This window comes from Neovison vison, chromosome X (assembly GCF_020171115.1).
Source record: "Neovison vison isolate M4711 chromosome X, ASM_NN_V1, whole genome shotgun sequence".
NCBI classification, from domain to species: Eukaryota; Metazoa; Chordata; class Mammalia; order Carnivora; family Mustelidae; genus Neogale; species Neogale vison.
Genome location: NC_058105.1, coordinates 66,721,905 through 66,739,788, shown reverse-complemented (window position 1 = coordinate 66,739,788; position 17,884 = coordinate 66,721,905). Strand labels below are relative to the sequence as shown.

General features: G+C 37.1%; 1 protein-coding gene across 1 annotated transcript; it reads right to left on the bottom strand.

The window, feature by feature from the left end:
* Positions 1-1,048: 1,048 nt before the first annotated feature.
* On the bottom strand, positions 1,049-1,936 carry LOC122896600 (trafficking protein particle complex subunit 13-like). Its single transcript, XM_044234720.1, has one exon. The coding sequence runs from the start codon at positions 1,934-1,936 to the stop codon at positions 1,049-1,051; it is 888 nt and encodes a 295-aa protein (XP_044090655.1).
* Between the last annotated feature and the right edge of the window lie 15,948 nt (positions 1,937-17,884).

Sequence of the window (17,884 nt, the reverse complement as noted above, 5' to 3'; positions counted from 1 at the left end):
GGATCTTATATTTTCAAAAGTTAATGATTAGCTAATGTCTGAGATTACTTTACTTTTCTAAATAAAAAACTGATATTTGAGTAGAAGAAAGGATAATTTTTTTAAAGATAGCAATAGAATTTTTTTATTACACACCTCTTTATCATACCAAACTTGACTGGATCTAACTCTTTAGATCTGTGTTTTGTGGGTGACAGAGCGGGGAGAAAATCCTTGTTCTTGCCCTTACTGAAGTGGCCATTTTTGTTCAGAGTTCCAGATATCATCCCTAAATTTGAAAATCTACTAAATCTACTTAAGAAAGAAGTGGCACATTTTAAGTGTAAGAACAAACTGCCTAATCTAAGTAGTATTCACAAGGGCCCTTCAGGAATAACAACTGATGATAACAGTTCATAAAATCTTACTAAGACAAGTAAAAGAAAACGAACCAGTTCAGCATGTCACATAAATGCAAGCTCTGATAATTTGGAATACAATTTTAAGAGATTATCTTTTTAATTTGTTTTTTAAAAATTATGTTCAGTTAGTCACCGTATCATTAGTTTTTGATGTAGTGTTCAATGATTCATTAGTTACGTATAACACCCAGTGCTCTTCACAGCACGTGACTTCCTCAATACCCATCAAGTAGCAAATGTCAAAATGTTTAAATAATGAGAGTCATCCTGAATTATACTAGGCATTATCGTTGATAGTTACTTTTCTATTGACCAAAAAGGAGAGGAAAAAATAAAATAGGGTAGGTTGAAATCTTGACAAATAAGCCATAATTATTATTTAAATTATCAATATCAATATACCACTAAGATTTTATATTTTCAATGCCAGCTTTACTAAAACAAGAAATGTTAGAGACTACTTAATTGAAGATGAAAATCAATAGATTGCGCTTTCTGAAATCAACAAATGGTTAATTTCACAGGCATTCACAGTCTCAAAAGAATTAAATGAAAATAATCCATATGTTTGCTATTATTTTATCATTTTGATGCTGACAAATGTATGTAAAACTTCTCTAGGGAAAGCATAACACTAGAGATTTTCTTCAGTTTTTCATTTTAACCATGGATGGTATTACACAGACCTTTGCAAGGTCATCACAGACATATGTTTTTTTTAATACTTTGTCTGTTATCTTGATGCTAGAGATGACTTGCAGGCCCAGTTTCAAGGACAGTAGTGTCAGGGTGAAGCAGAGAGATGAACCTGGGCGCAGCTGTCCAAGATAACTTCCTGAATTTCCACACCAACGAATAGAATCTGTATCATAGGTCTTCAAAACCAGTTTCATTTTCCTACCACTACAGTTCATTATCTTACAGATAATATGAAAAGGCTCTTCTATAATTACGGTATCTGGGATTTTTTCCAAAGACAGCTTCATGTTTCCATAAACCGGAGCTTTTCTTTCAAGCTGGATTGTCTGTAGCATTGCCATTTCACCTAGATTTCTCTTCCATATTATATCCAATTTTCCCATTTCTGTTAGTCCCTTAATGATACCAGCTTTCTCTGAAAATTCCTGTTTAAGCTTAAGGTAGTACAAATACTGGCGTTCTTCCATTGACTGTAAAAATGTTCTTGTTCCAAAGGTACACTCATCTTCACCAGCCTGATTGATGGTATTTAATTCTTCCCCAGTGTACATTTCAGGTGGATTTAATGAAACTTTTTGTATAAAGACAGTTGAAGATGAAATATTCTGAATTTGGACTTCAAGAAATAAGTCACTCTTCTCTGAATTATAAAACTTAGTTTTAACTTCCAATGGTGGGAGGAAAGGAAATAAGCACAGTTTACTAAAAAACATCTTTCCTCTACACGTTTTGCATAGAAACTGAACCTGCAGGTATGGCTCTTCCAATGTCATTACTTTGTCATGAATGACATCATCAATACAACAATTGGATGTATGTTCTGTTATGGTAGTCATGACGACCAAAAGATGTAAAGGCGCCTGGGTGGCTCAGTGGTTTAAGCCGCTGCCTTTGGCTCAGGTCATGATCTTGGGGTCCTGGGATTGAGTCCCGCATCGGGCTCTCTGCTCCGCAGGGAGCCTGCTTCCTCATCTCTCTCTCTCTCTGCCTACTTGTGATCTCTCTCTCTGTCAAATAAATAAATAAAATCTTTAAAAAAAAAGATGTAAAGGCTGAATGCTTGACTGAAAATCAGTATTTTCAATATGATTTTTGCAACTTAATTGCAATCATTGGGAAGTCCCACATAAATGGAATTTTTCCTCTCAAAATGTAGTTCTAAGAATTTATGATAAAGACAACATTTCTCCCAAACATTGACATTTCTCTAACCAGTCATGGGCTGGTTAGAGAAATTACCAGGTAAGTTGCTATATTCACATGTAACTGGAAAGTTAGTGAATGAAATATGGTTAATAGATAGCAGCACTTTGAGTGTCATAAAAATCTGTCTGGGTGGATTCCCTTCCATTTTGACCACAATTTTGCCCTGATGTTTTTTTTTTCAATTTATTTATTTTCAGAAAAACATTATTCATTATTTTTTCACCACACCCAGTGCTCCATGCAAGCCGTGCCCTCTATAATACCCACCACCTGGTACCCCAACCTCCCACCCCCCCCGCCACTTCAAACCCCTCAGATTGTTTTTTAGAGTCCATAGTCTCTCATGGTTCACCTCCCCTTCCAATTTACCCAAATTCCCTACTCCTCTCTAACGCCCCCCAACTTTTGTAGCAACATGGATGGGACTGGAAGAGATTATGCCCTGATGTTTTAATAAAGCACTAGAGTTAGTTTGAGACAGGTATGGTGAGATGACAGACATGGAGATAGATAACTAATTTTGAATTAAGAGTTTTTTACTCACAACCCCCAAGAAAAGGTGGCATGATGTGCCACACAGAGCTACATAAGGATGCACTAGGGTTGGTCAGAAGGCAAGAGTAAGAGAAACACATGGGTACAAATCTTTATTGGGATTACTGTGAAAAGACAAAGCAGAATAAAGCAAGCTGACTAAAGTCGGTTAATTTGAATAATGTCAGCAGGCCCCTGGCTGTGGGGACTTTCCCTAATTGCCTGGTACCTGTTCCTGAGGTGATATTAGGGCAAGGGGATAGTGGGTCAAACTGAGAGCTCCATTAAGGAGGAAGTTGGATGGTATGGGCTCTAGGCTGGTTGGTTGTTGTGTGAGAGGCATTCTCACAGAGGAGTCATATGTTATCTAGAGGAATTAGTTTGTCCTGGGAGGGGCAGTATCTCCCAGGACAGCAAAGCCTCAAGATGTCAAAACACCATAAAACACTGATGATTTTTTTTTAATGTGTGAGTAATATACTCACTGGATGTAGTCCTGGGGAAAAACGGTACAGATAGGCTCAGAACAAATCAAGGACACTACACAGAGGAAAGAACCTGGTTTTCAAACAACTCCTATTTAAGTCAGGTTTCAACATGAAAAGTAGAACTAGTAGCAATATAGATGGTGATCAATAGAGATAGAAATAGGTATATAGATGATGATAGATGGTAGATAGATAATTATAGGGATTTGGTTTACATAATGATGGGGGCTAACAATTCTTGTAATGTCTTCTCTGTATCTGATGCAAGTATTTGAAACCTGCAGGACAGGCAGAAAGGGAAGAACATGTGAAGTTTGGAATCTCATGAACACACACTTGAAGCCAACAGAATGGACTGAAACCTATGTCCATTTTTAATGCCTCTGAGTTTGGTGGTAATAGTATACTGTAGAAGCCAGACCTCCTTGTCCTGGAGTTATACACACATAACTACCTCAGCTGCTGCTTCATCCTGAATTAAGTCAACAGAGAAGGAATAATGTGTTTATGTTACAACATGCCTGCTGCCTTCATTCCATCTCCAAAATCTTGGTAGAATCTTCCTCGTATACTATCCTAACCGGAAATATACAACACGTGGAATTCTGAGAAATGTTCAGCCTAGTAAAGCTGACATATTATAAAATCTATCAATAGCTCCATCCCTGCCACCATTGCCATTTTGCTCATGAGTCCATTGGAAATGTGAAGCATGACTGGTAAAGGAGCCTAACTTATCTACAGAATAGGGCAACTTAACCACCTGAGTAGTAAAATCCTTCTCTGCTAAAGTTACCCTTCAATAGGCATTCACATGAGCTAATATTTTAATATTACGAAGTTAATAATATGAACTAATATCTTCATATTCTGTGCTGATATGGAGAGTTGCATCCACATTTCTTACCCCCAGACCTCCTCCTCTCTGATTTTCCAGTTGTGTTTCTTCCAAGTTCCAGACTATCCTGTCAAACCACTGACCACAATTTACCAACTGCTATAGACACTACCTCTGGCCATTTCTCCTTTTAAATAAAGGGAACAGCAGATGTACTGCTCACAGCTTTGTACATTGGAAGGATTTTTAGTGACTGTTGTCCATTTCACTGAGGTAGAAGGTGGCTGAATTTTTGTGAGATTTCCTGTTCCTCTCTGGTACATGTGTCTTAGCAAAGTGTCTATTGTAGGTATTACTTTCTGTTACAAGGTCCAATCAGCACAATACTATCAACTTAATGGACCAGCATGATGTCCTTTGGAAGAGAAAGACAGTCAAGGTCCCTGACTAAATTATGACATAGGTATGGAGATTTGATATATTCTTGAGTTAAGACAGTGAATTATATTGCTGGATTTACCTGCTCAAAGTAACTACTTCTGGTGGTCTTTACTAACAACTACAGGTCACCCTTGATCAACACAGGTTTGAATGGCATGGGTTCATTTATTTATGGATTAAAAAAGAAACAAATGCAATACAGTACTGTAAATGTATTTTTCTTTCTTGTTATACTCTTAATGATATTTTCTTTTATTTAGCTTATTTTACTATAAGAATACAGTATATAATACATATACAAAATATGTGTTAATCAGCTCCTTATGTTATCTGTAAGTTTTCTGGTAAACACGCTATTAGAAGTTATGTTTTGGGGAATTCAAAGGTTACATGAACAATTTTAACTGCATAGGGGTTCAGGGCCCCAAACATTGCATTGTTCAAGGGTCAAATGTTTAGAGAGAATAAAGCATTTTCCAGATTATTAATGGCATACTAAGTTTGGGGGATGTGTTAGTTTGTTCAAATAATAACACTACATTTAGAATAGGAGCTGCACTTGGAGTCATCACCTGATTGAACTTACAAGATCTACTGTTATCCAAGACTCATCTGCCTTCTGTACCAGCCAAGTATGCAAGCAGAATGGGAATGTGATAAGAACCACTAATTTGTCATGTTTCAAGTCTTTGACAGTACGCTACAGTTGGCAATCCATCTAGGAATGTTGTATTTTTTTAGATGACTACTTGTAGGTAGACACAGTAATAGGACCTTCTACTTAGACTATCTTCCTATAATCTCCCTTGCTATGTAGGTCAGGAAATCATTATGGGGTGATGTCCATAGCTGAGTGTGTTTATTCCAATTATGCATTCTGGATCTGGGGCAAATAACCACAGGGTGAGTTTTGTGGATCCACTAAGCCACAGGGAGATTGATCTGTGCCCAATATCTAGTGATGACTTGACTCCATTAAGTCACTACTCTATGTGCTGTAGACTCACATTAAAATATCCAAGAATTAGTTCAGAGCCAGTGTTCAGTAATCCCCTAAAAATCTAATTAATTTTCTGTTCTCACTGCATAAACCCCTGATTAATGATCACATATCCCTTTGGGGAAGGTAGGCAGAAAGAGTAACAGTAAAATTATTTACAATGTAATAGAGGTTTTCCTCAATGGAACATGTCCTACCATTCTTTCAAAGGGGATTTGCGTCTATAAACTGGTTCCATTCTGCACATTTATCAAGGTATTATATCTCATTTGATGATTTTGTTCACTAAACCTAGATCACTCCTGCTCAGACAGATCAAATAAGAATTTCATAAGCTACCCATCTATTTCAGATTCTAGGACTCCATAATCACTATTACCCAATGCTGTAGGTCTCTGTAAGTTAGGCTACTCTGATTATTGATTTGACAGTGCTGTCAATTACACTAACCAGGCTTACCTTGTCTTTGGCAATTAAGCACTACAGCTTGGCCCCAGCTATCTAGGAATCTCATCATCCCTATCCAGATTAGGGATCCCTGTTTGATGGTGACAGTTTCCAGCGTAACATCTGACCTACAGGAAATAGTAACTAGAGAGCTGAGGCTCCCCTCACAAATTTCTTTCATACAATCATGGTGAAAGGTGTGTACTTTGGACACTTCTGAAGTGGGCAAGCATGTCTCATATGATAAATCCACTCTAACATCCAAACCTCCCTAATGCTTTGGATTCTTTCCTCTTTGGAATACAAAGGCAGTTCTGGCATTTCAACTTTATTTGATACAACTTTATATTACCATCACTACCATCATGATTCCACACACTTAAGACTCATTCTCACACATACTCCTTAAATAATTTTCTGGATAAATTGAAAATATAATGCCATTCCTTTAGTGTATATCACACATCTTCACAGGTCACACTTTGTACTTCATCCATTGGGGCCTACTGAGGCTTGAATCTAATTATACAGGTCTAGAACCAAAAAGGAAGTGGTGGGAGTAGGTCCTGAGGAGAATTAGCAGTCCCTTCCAAGGCCCCTACTTAAGCAGACGTCATTACCACTTTTTCAAGTAAAGGGGAAATAACACAGGCAGGCAGGGATAGATGTGCTGTTTTTGTTACAGTAAGCAGTTATACAGACATGAACAGGAGGGGAGAGAGGAGGGTAACAGATGAACAGTTGCCAAGGACCACCTGGTTTCCACCCAGAGACTATCCCATCTCCTTTAGACCAAACACTTTTGCACTTAGCACAAGCTGATAAATAGAAGATAAGGGCCACAGGGACTTTTCCAACTTTGGAACATGGGCATGTAGCTTTTCCACTAGTAACCTATTAGGCTGTTATAGTATTTTGCATTGTGGTTTGCCCACCCCCCCACAACCTGGTGGGTTGTACTTAGGTGGTCATGGGAAAATGACTAACACAAACTCTCATAAACATTGGTGGGGAGGAAACCAAGGAGAATATGAGCATGGAGCAAAAATATCAAGATGGAAGGGAGATCAAATAAACTCCCTTGAAAAACACAATGAGAAATTCAGTGTTATCACCCATCATTGGGTCAGCCTACTCCTGTCTGTGGAATGTACCGTTGCTTTTTGTTCAATGAAAACATTTGCTACTTTAACTCCCCATAGAGTCTCTCCACTTAATTCTTTCCTTTGAGAAGACAAAGACTGAAGAGTTCCACAACCCACCACTGGGTAACACTTCTACCAGTAAAAAGGGCTCAGCAGAATTGAGGGACTGAGGTCATTAACGTCACCACCTTCATTGAGATCTGTGCAGAAGTCTCTGTTCTAAATCTCAAGATTCCATTCCTTTCCAATTAATTCCCTAATTTTAACAGAAGAGAACCTATGAACCAATTTGTATTGTAATTCAGCCATTCACACAATGACACCCTGAGTTTCATTTTCAGAAATCATAACCTTGCATCTACAAAAGAAAAAGGTTTCCTTCACAGAAGACACAGAATTTTTCATGTCACTTTTGTAGATTAGATTAGATTAGAATTGAAGCTCTCTTTTCTCACTTTCACCAGTGCAGTTAGGAGCAACCAGCAACCAGCCAGCTTCATATACTATTCATTGTGACTAGAATATTTCAACGTAGTGAATACTTAGTCACTTAAAGCCATGCCTTCTATAGCTGTCTGATAACAGGTATCTAAAGTTGACAATTTGATGAACTCTTTACCATTGCTTGACATGGATTTCCAATGTGTTCTTTATCACTGAAAATAGAGGAATTAGTGCTTATAAAACAGATTAGAGAAACAATTCCAGAAAACCTAACACTGGTTAAAAGATAGTGTCTTTAAGATTCTGTCCCTTTAGTTTAGCTTTCTCATACTATCTACTTTACCAACCACATTCAAAACAAGTAGGGAATATATCTACCAGAGGTACACATTAAGTAATATATAAATATTCATATAAATGGAACCATTGTGTAGTGTGAGTTTTCACATACCTAAGGATACATATGCAGAGAAGTGTATAAGCTAATACCTAAGGATACATATGCAGAGAAGTGTATAAGCTAGTGTAAAATTTTTTTAACAAAATGGTAATGAATCATTCTCACAATTTATGTATATATTAGTATGTACAGACTCATGTGAGCATAGAGAAAATTTTGGAAAGATCCATCTAGGAAGAGAGTAGAGTAGGGATATAATCATAGCGAGGGAAGTCACAAATAAAATAAAGAGAAAAACCCATCAAGAATAGAAAAAACAGGGGTGCCTGAGTGGCTCAGTAGGTTAAGCTTCTGCCTTCAGCTCAGGTCATGATCTCAGGGTCCTGGGATCGAGCCCTGTATCCGGCTCTCTGCTCAGCGGCGAGCCTGCTTCCCCTTCTCTCTCTGCCCGCTGCTCTGCCTACTTGTGATCTCTCTTTCTGTCAAATAAATAAAGTCTTGAAAAAAAGAATAGAAAAAATAATTTATCATTAATATATACATAACAAGACATTTTACTGAAAAAGCACTAATATGGCTCTGGTTGTCATCACGGGGAAGGAATCTTAGATAATTCTTAGATATTTGTATCCATATAATGTTCCCTATTATCTAAATTTTTCAAGTTTTTACCTAAATTCCCATTAATAAACATATATTGTAATATTAATTTTGGGTCTAGAATTAAGGAACTCATCACCTACATCCAACACATAGTGTTCATCACAAGTGCTCTCCTTAATACTCTTGTGGGTATCAACTTGTCCTGCCATCCACCTCCCTTCCAGCAACACTGTTTGCTCTCTATACTTAAGAGTCTGTTTCCTGGCTTGCCTCTCTTTCCTCCACTAAGTTCATCTGTTTTGTTTCTACATATGAGTGAAACCATATGGTATTTGTCTTTCTCTAACTGACATGTTTCACTTAGTGTAATACTCTCTAGTTCCACCCACACCCTTGCAAATGACAAGATTTCATTCTTTCTTTTTGATGGCTGGGTTACATTCTATCTATCTATATCTATCTATCTATATCTAGATAAATAGATATAGATAACATATATATTATATATAATATATAATAAAATATAATGTTATATATATATACACACACATCCCATATATACACATTCCATACATACACACACATGCACGCATAACACATCTTCTTTATCTATTCATCAGTTGATGGACACTTGGGCTCTTTTCATAATTTGGCTGTTGTTGATAATGCTGACATAAATGTTGTGGTGCATGTATCTCATTGAATCAGTATTTTTGTATCCTTTGGGTAAATACAGACTAATGCTATTGCTGGATCATAATGTTCCCTTTTTAACTTTTTGGGGAGCTTCCATACTGTTTTCCATACTGTTCCATACTGTTTTCCATGTTAGCTGCCCAAGTTTGCATACCCACCAACAGTATAAGAGGTTTCGCCTTTCTCCACATCCTCACCAACACCAACACCTTGTTGTTTCCTGTGTTGTTAATGTTAGCCATTCTGACAGATGTGAGGTGGTATCTCATTGTGGTTTTGATTTGTAGTTCTCTGATGATTAGTGATGCTGAGCAGCTTTTCCTGTGTCTGTTAGCCATGTGTATGACTTCTTTAGAAACATGTCTATTCATTTCTTCTACCCATTTTTAACTGGATTATTTGTTTTTCATGTTCAGCTTGAAAAATTCTTTATAGATTTTGGATACTAACCCCTTATCACATATGTCATTTGCAAATATCTCCTTCCATTCCTTAGATTGCCTTTTAGTTTTGTTGATTGTTTCCTTTGCCATGCAGAGGTTTTTTTTCTTGATGGAGTCTCAACAGTTCATTTTTGCTTTTGTTTCCCTTGACTCATGAGATTTATCTAGTGAGAAGTTGCTACAGCTGAGGGCAAAGAGGTTGCTGTTTGTGTTATCCTCTAGGATTATGGTAGTTTTCTGTATCCCATTTAGGTCTTTCATCCATTTTGAATTTGTTTTTGTGTATGGTGTAAGAAATTGGTCCACTTTCATTCTTTTGCATGTTGCTATCCAGTTTTTCCAACACCTTTTGTTGAAGAGACTCTCTATTTTCCATTGGATAATACTTCCTGCTTTGCTGCAGATTAGTTGATCATATAGTTGTGGGTCCACTTCTGTTTTTTCTATTCTGTTCCATTGGTCTATATATCTGTTTTTGTGCACTATCATGTTGTCTTGATCAGTGCAGTTTTGTAGTATAACTTGAAGCCCTGAATTGTGATGCCTGCTTGCTTTTCTTTTGCAAGATTGCTTTGGCTATTTGGGGTCTTTTGTGGTTCCATATACATTTTAGGACTATTTGTTGTAGCTCTTAGAAAACAGTAGCTGATGGTATTTTGATAGGGATTGCATTAAATGTGTAGATTGCTTTGGGTAGTGCAAATATTTTAACAATATTTGTTGTTCCAGTCCATGAGCTTGGAACATTTTTTCCCTTTCTTTGTGTCATCTTCAATATCTTTCATCAGTATTTTATAGTTTTCAGAGTACAGGTCTTTTACCTATTTGATTAGGTTTATTCCTAGGTATTTTGTGGGTTTTGGTGCAATTGTAAGTGAGATTGATTCTTTAATTTCTCTTTCTGCTGCATTATTATTGGTATATAGAAGTGCAACTGATTTCTATATGTTGATTTTGTATCCTGCATCTTTACTGAATTAGTCTGTCTGATCTGGTAATGTTTTGGTACATCCTGAGTCTCTCGGGTTTTTTATTTAGATATTCATATCATCCACAAACAGTGAAAGTTTGACTTCTTTGCTGATTTAGATGCCTTTTATTTCTTTTTGTTGTCCAATTGCTTAGGCCAGGACTTTCAGTAATACATTAAAGGACAGTGGAGGGAGTGGATATCCCTGTCTTGTTCTAATGGAACAATTTAAAACACAATAGAAATTAAAGTGTAGAAGGGAAAAGGAAGTGGTCAGGCACAAGGTCAGTTGTCTAGGTAAACAAGAGCTTTCTAAAAAGGGTAATTTCATGAATGGGGTAGCCTGGCTTTTTATCTAGTTGTGTAGCTGGCAATGTGTCTATTCAACATGAATGCTTTGAAGGGGCTGCTTCAGAAATCAAAAGCTTAATATCAGTCACTTACATTATAAACACAAAAGCTCATTGGCAAGTTCTTACACTGCAATCCTCCCTGTGATGCTGAGGTCTGAGTTAATGGTGAGAACATTATCGGTTTGGACAGTAGACATGTTAAAATTCAGGGGTATGGCAAATTTTAAACAAGAAAGTACATATATAATTAGGTTATGATAACAAATCCTATAATAATTAAAAAGACAATAGTCTCAAATACAGTCTGTAGCCATTGTCCCAAACTTGTAGGATCCAATCATGACAATAGGTCAGTGATCTTAAAGGGCTGTGTAAATCTACTTAAAGATTTGGGTAACATTGTGGAATATTTTAACATATTGGGCTCTCTAGTGTAAATAGGTTTGAACTTGTCCTGAGAAAGAAAATCCTGAGACTTTTGCACAAGGGACAGAGTTTTATGTAGTCCTTGCACATGTTAGATTAAGATAGCTGATCATTGTTAACTAGCCACAATTACCCAAGTTTGGGTGGCTAGGGTCATTGTACCAGTGCTCAATGCAGTAAATCCTGATAAAACTGAAATGCCCAGGACTAAGGGAATTAAAATGGCTCTTTTGGGTTGGGTCAGTGTTAGCCAGCCACAGTGGCAAATGCAGAACATTTGAGGTCAAGGGAGACAATTGCACATTGCAATAGATTACCTTGGAGAAGCCAATCAGAGGGCTAGGGGAGAAAAAAATGCACGATGTGAAAGCCCTGCAATGTAGGCCTGCAATAAAATATAAATGCAGAGGTTCTCATGTAAAGCATTCATCAGAACCTCCAGCAAGAAGCCCAGGAATCTGTACACATTTATTAGATAATCCTGCTATACCAGACCTGGTGATGTGGTTAAAATGGTCTGCAGGCCAAGAGCTGTTTGTGCCTCCAAAATGAGTCCTTGAGGAGCTATTGGGGCAAAAAAAATTCATGGAGCATCTAAATAAAGGAAAATTGGGGACAAAGACATTGTTGCTAATTTGTATTGGTTCAAATTGAATATATCAGCAATTAAACATTTAAGGTGGAGTACAGGTGATTAGAAAGCAAATGACTAATCCAGAAATTTCTGATTCCCAGTGTGTTGGTAGATCTCCAGCCCACTGGATAAAAATATTGATGGTTTGTGAAGTGTTTTGCCAGTGTTGTAGAAGGAAAAGAGAAGGGAAATGTGTTGTAAGAAGTTATAATATTGATGGGAAGAATCATGACTGAATAAATCATAATAGTGTCAAAGGAAACTGTGCCAATGGCTTGAAGTGGCCAGAAGTATTGGTCAGGAATTCCAATGTAAGCGCACAGAAGTTGAAGGTGAAAGGGAGGGGGTGAGGGTAAACAGACTAAGTGAGTAATATTTGTAGGCAAGGTAGCTGCCTGGTTCTGAATGAATATTTTGGATGCAACAATGGGTACATAAGATACAGTCCTTCCCTGCAGTCTGACAAAGGACATAATCACAATCAGACAAGCCACTTAGAATAAGGTATGCATCAGACAAATTTAGAAAAGTATTTTTCTACCTCCAATCAAAAGACATAGTGTGACTGAATGGATTAAAAAAACAATATAACCCACCTATATGCTGCCTATGGAAGACTCCACTCAGAACTAAAGACACACAGAGACTGAAAGTGAAGGAATGGAAAAAGACATTGCATGCAAATGGATGTGGAAAAAAAGCTAAGGTAGCAATACTTATATAAGAAAAATTGTAAAACAAAGATTGTAACAAGAAATAAAGAGGGTCATTACAAAATGATAAAGGGATCAATCCAAAAAGAGGCTATAATGATTGCAAATATCTATGCATCTAACATAAGACCACAATATTTTCAAGTGTACATAGAATATTCTCCAGGATATATCTCACATTAGGCCACAAAAAGAGTCTTAATGAGGTTATGAAGACTGAAATCACATCAAGCACATTTTCCAAACAAAAATGCTATGAAATTAGAAATCAATTGCAAGAAAAATATGGAAAAAGAAAAAAAAACACACTTGAGAGCTAAATAACATGCTACTCAACAACAATGTATCAATGAAGAAACCAAAGAAGAAATAAAAACAATTCATGGGACAAATGACAACAAAAACACAATAGTTCAAAATCTTTGGGATACAACAAAAACAGTTCTGAGAGGGAAAATTATAGCAATAGAGGCCTACCGAAACAGGAACAATCTCAAATAAATAATCTAAAATTACACCAAGGGGCACCTGGGTAGCTCTGCTGGTTAAACATCTAACTTTTGTTTTTGGCTCAGGTCATGATTTTAGTGTTGTGAGATTGGGCCCAGTGTTAGGCTCCATGCTGAGCATGGAGCTTAAGGTTCTCTCTATCCCTCTCCCTCTGTCCCTCCCCCCTCTCTCTGTCTCATTACCTCCCCTTCTAAAAATAAAATAAGATAAAATAAAATAAAATTATACCTAAAGGAACTATAAAAAGAAGAACAAAAGCCAAAGCCAGCAGAAAAAAAGGAAATGATAAATATTAAAGAAAAAAATAAATGAAGTAGAGACTAAAAAATAGAAAAGATCAATGAAACCAAGAGCTAATTCTTTGAAAACATAATAAAGAGTTGGTAAGCCCTTCTCAAAACTCATGAAGAAAAAAAGACCTTAAATAAGTAAAATCAGAAATGAAGGAGGATGAGTAACAACACCACAGAAATACAAAGAATTACAAGAGAATACTGTGGAAAATTACACTTTTTTTTTAATTTAAATTTTTTTCAGTGTTCCAAAATTCATTGTTTATACACCACACTCAGTGCTCCATGCAATACGTGCTCTCCACAGTACCCACACCAGGCTCACCCCCACCCCTCCAAAACCCTCAGTTTGTCTCTCAGAGTCCACACTCTCTCATGGTTTGTCTCCCCATCCAATTTCCCCCAACTCACTTCTCCTCTACATCTCCCAGTATCCTCTATGTTTTTCCTTATGCTCCACAATTAAGTGATACCATATGATAATTGACTCTCTCTGCTTGACTTAGTTCACTCAGCATAATCTCTTCCCGTCCCATCCATGTTGATACAGAAGTTGAGTATTCATCCTTTCTGATAGAGGCATAATACTCCATTGTATAGAGTATTATCTATTCGTCTGTTGAAGGGCATCTTGGCTCTTTCCACAGTTTGGCCACTGTGGCCATTGCTGCTATGAACACTGGGGTACAGATGGCCTTTCTTTTCACTACATCTGTATCTTTGGGGTAAATACCCAGTAGTGCAATGGCAGGGTCATAGCGTAGCTCTATTTTATATTTCTTAAGGAATCTCCATGCTGTTTTCCAAAGTGGCTGCACCAACTTGCATTCCCACCAACAGTGTAAGAGGGTTCCCCTTTCTCCACAGCCTCTCCAACACTTGTTGTTTACTGTCTTGTTGATTTTGGCCATTCTGACTGCTGTAAGGTGGTATCTCAATGTAGTTTTGATATGAATCTCCCTGATGGCTAATGATGATGAACATTTTTTCATGTGTCTGTTAACCATTTGTATGTCTTCATTGGAGAAGTGTCTGTTCATATCTCCTGCCCATTTTTTGATGTCATTATCTGTTTTGTGTGTGCTGAGTTTGAGGAGGTCTTTTTAGATCTTGGATATCAGCCCTTTGTCTGTAGTTTCCTTTGCAAATATCTTCTCCCATTCTGTGGGTTGCCTCCTTGTTTTGTGGACTATTTTCTTTGCTGTGCAGAAGCTTTTGATCTTGATGAAGTTCCAAAAGTTCATTTTCGCTTTTGTTTCCGTCGCCTTTGGAGACATGTCTTGAAAGAAGTTGCTGTGGCCAATGTCGAAGAGATTACTGCCTGTGTTCTCCTCTAGGATTTTGATAGATTCCTGCCTCACGTTGAGGTTTTTTATCCATTTCAAGTTTATCTTTGTGGATGGTGTAAGTGAATGATTGGAAAATTACATGCTAACAGTTTGGGCAACATACAGGAAATGAATGAATTTTTAGAAACACAAAATCTTCTATATTTGAATCAGGAAGAAGTAAGAAATATTGAACAGATCAATGGCTAGTAATGAAATTGAATTTTTAATGAATCAAAAAACTCCCAGTGAACAAAAGTGCAGGAACAGATGGCTTCATGGGTGAATTCTAAACAAACATTTACAGAAGAGTTAATACCTCTTTCTGAAACTATTTCAAAACATTAGAAGAGGACAAAAAAGTTCCAAATTTATTCTATAAGACCAGAATCACCCATATACCATAGACACTACAAAAAAAAAGAAATAAGTTTACAAAGCAACATCTCTGATAAAAAATAAAATAAGATGATGGGCACCTGGTTGGCTCAGTCAGTTAAACGTCTACCCTCTGCTCAGGTAATGATCTCAATGTGCTGGGATCAAGTCTCACATTGGGCTCTTTGCTCCATGGGGAGCCTGCTTTTCCTTCTGCCTCTATTTCAGTCTCTCATGAATAAATAAATAAATAAAATCTTTTAAAAAAATTAAAAATAAAATAAGATGAAATCAGAGAGGGAGACAAATCACAAGAGGCTCCTTTTTTTTTAACTTTTTTTAAAATTTATTTTTTATTTTCAGCATAACAGTATTCATTATTTTTGCACCACACCCAGTGCTCCATGCAATCCATGCCCTCTATATACCCACCACCTGGTACCCTGACCTCCCACCCCCTGCCCCTTCAAAACCCTCAAATTGTTTTTCAGAGTCCATAGTCTCTCATGGTTCACCTCCCCTTCCAATTTCCCCCAACTCCCTTCTCCTCTCTATCTCCCCATGCCCTCCATGCTATTTGTTATGCTCCACAAATAAGTGAAACCATACGATAATTGACTCTCTCTGCTTGACTTATTTCACTCAGCATTATCTCTTCCTCCTTCCTTCCTTCTGTTTCTATTTTTTTCAAATAGTTTCAGGAGAATAGGTATTATTTCTTCTTTGAATGTTTGGTAGAATTCCCCTGCGAAACCATCCAGTCCCATCCATGTTGCTGCAAAAGTTGGGTATTCGTCCTTTCTGATGGAGGCATAATATTCCATAGTGTATATGGACCAAATTTTCCTTATCCATTAGTCCATTGAAGGGCATCTTGGTTCTTTCCACAGTGTGGCGACTGTGGACATTACTGCTATAAACATTGGGGTACAGATGGCCCTTCTTTTCACTACATCTGTATCTTTGGGGTAAATACCCATTAGTGCAATTGCAGGATCATAGGGATATATTTTGGTATAATTTTGTAGAATATGTTCTATTTGGAGAATTGTTAACTCTAATTTTACCTGTATCTTTAAAGTCTTGTGGACTTGAATCATGGATGATACTATCGGTGACTCTGTCAATTCCAGATATCCATCGGAGCCAGGTATAATTTTCCTCCTCAGCTTTAGTGATTTCTTATCAGTTTTGCTTTCTATTATTTTTCTATGAGGCACATTGTCCATTACAAAATACTTAAGAAGGGGTAGTAGTTCTGACTAATGTCTGAAACTGTTCTTGTACTGAAAAACTGAGACTCTCTCTTACATTTTCAACATTGGTTCAAGTCCAGGCTGTATTGTTTTGTTTTTGGAATCACTGCAGACGATAGTAAATAAGTACATTTTAAAACCTGTATCAGTCCTGAGGTCCTGAGGCAGTCCCGTCTAAGAACCACTTCTGAGTCCAGTTTCTGCGGGAGGTTTATGCCAAAGCCTATAACTCGTTATTCTGCTGTTACTACAGAGAGTGATTAGTAAAAGTAGAGAAAAAAGTGAAAGTGAGCTCAAGAAATTCTGTCACAAGAGGCTCTTTTTAAAAAGATTTTATTTGCCTGGCATGGGGATCAAGGTAGTGCTGGCCTTATGGAATGAGTTTGGAAATTTTCCTTCTGTTTCTATTTTTTTCAAATAGTTTCAGGAGAATAGGTATTATTTCTTCTTTGAATGTTTGGTAGAATTCCCCTGCGAAACCATCAGCCCCTGGATATTTTTTCTTGGGGAGGTCTTTGATCACTGATTCAATCTTGTTACTGATTATTCATCTATTCAGGTTGTCAATTTCTTCCTGTATCAGTCTTGGTAAATTATAGGTTTCCAGGAAAGCATCAGTTTCTTCCAAGTTGCTTAATTCATTTACATATAGTTATTGATAATAATCTCTGGTAACTGTTTCTATTTCCTTGGTGTTAGCTGTGATCTCTCCCCCTTTTATCATAATTTTAAAAATTTGGCTCCTTTCTCTTTTCTTTAGTCTAAGTCTGGCTAGTGGTTTACTGATCTTATTCATTCTTTCGAAGAACAAGTTTCTAGTTTCTAGTTTCATTGACCGCATCAAAAAGGAGAATTATAGACCAATATCCCTGATGCCAAAATATAGATGCCAAAAGATCCTAGCTAATAGGATCCAGCTGTACATTAAAAGGTTTATCCATCATGACTATGTGGGATTTATCCCTGGGTAATGGGCTGCAAGGGTGCTTCAACATTTGCAAATCAATCAGTGTGATAAAGCAAATCAATAAGAGAAGAGAGAAGAACCACATGGTCCTCTCAAATGATGCAGAAAAAGCATTTGACAAAATTCAGCATCTTTTCCTGATTAAAACTCTTCAGAGTGTAGGAATAGATGGGACACTTCCAATTTCATAAATCCCATCTATGAAAAGCCCACAGTGAACATCATTCTCCATGGAGAAAAGCTGAGGCCATCCCCTTAAGAGCAGGAACAC

Bases quoted from the DNA above. Each gene is read 5' to 3' on its own strand.
- LOC122896600 (XM_044234720.1), bottom strand. From the start codon at position 1,936: ATGACTACCATAACAGAACATACATCCAATTGTTGTATTGATGATGTC.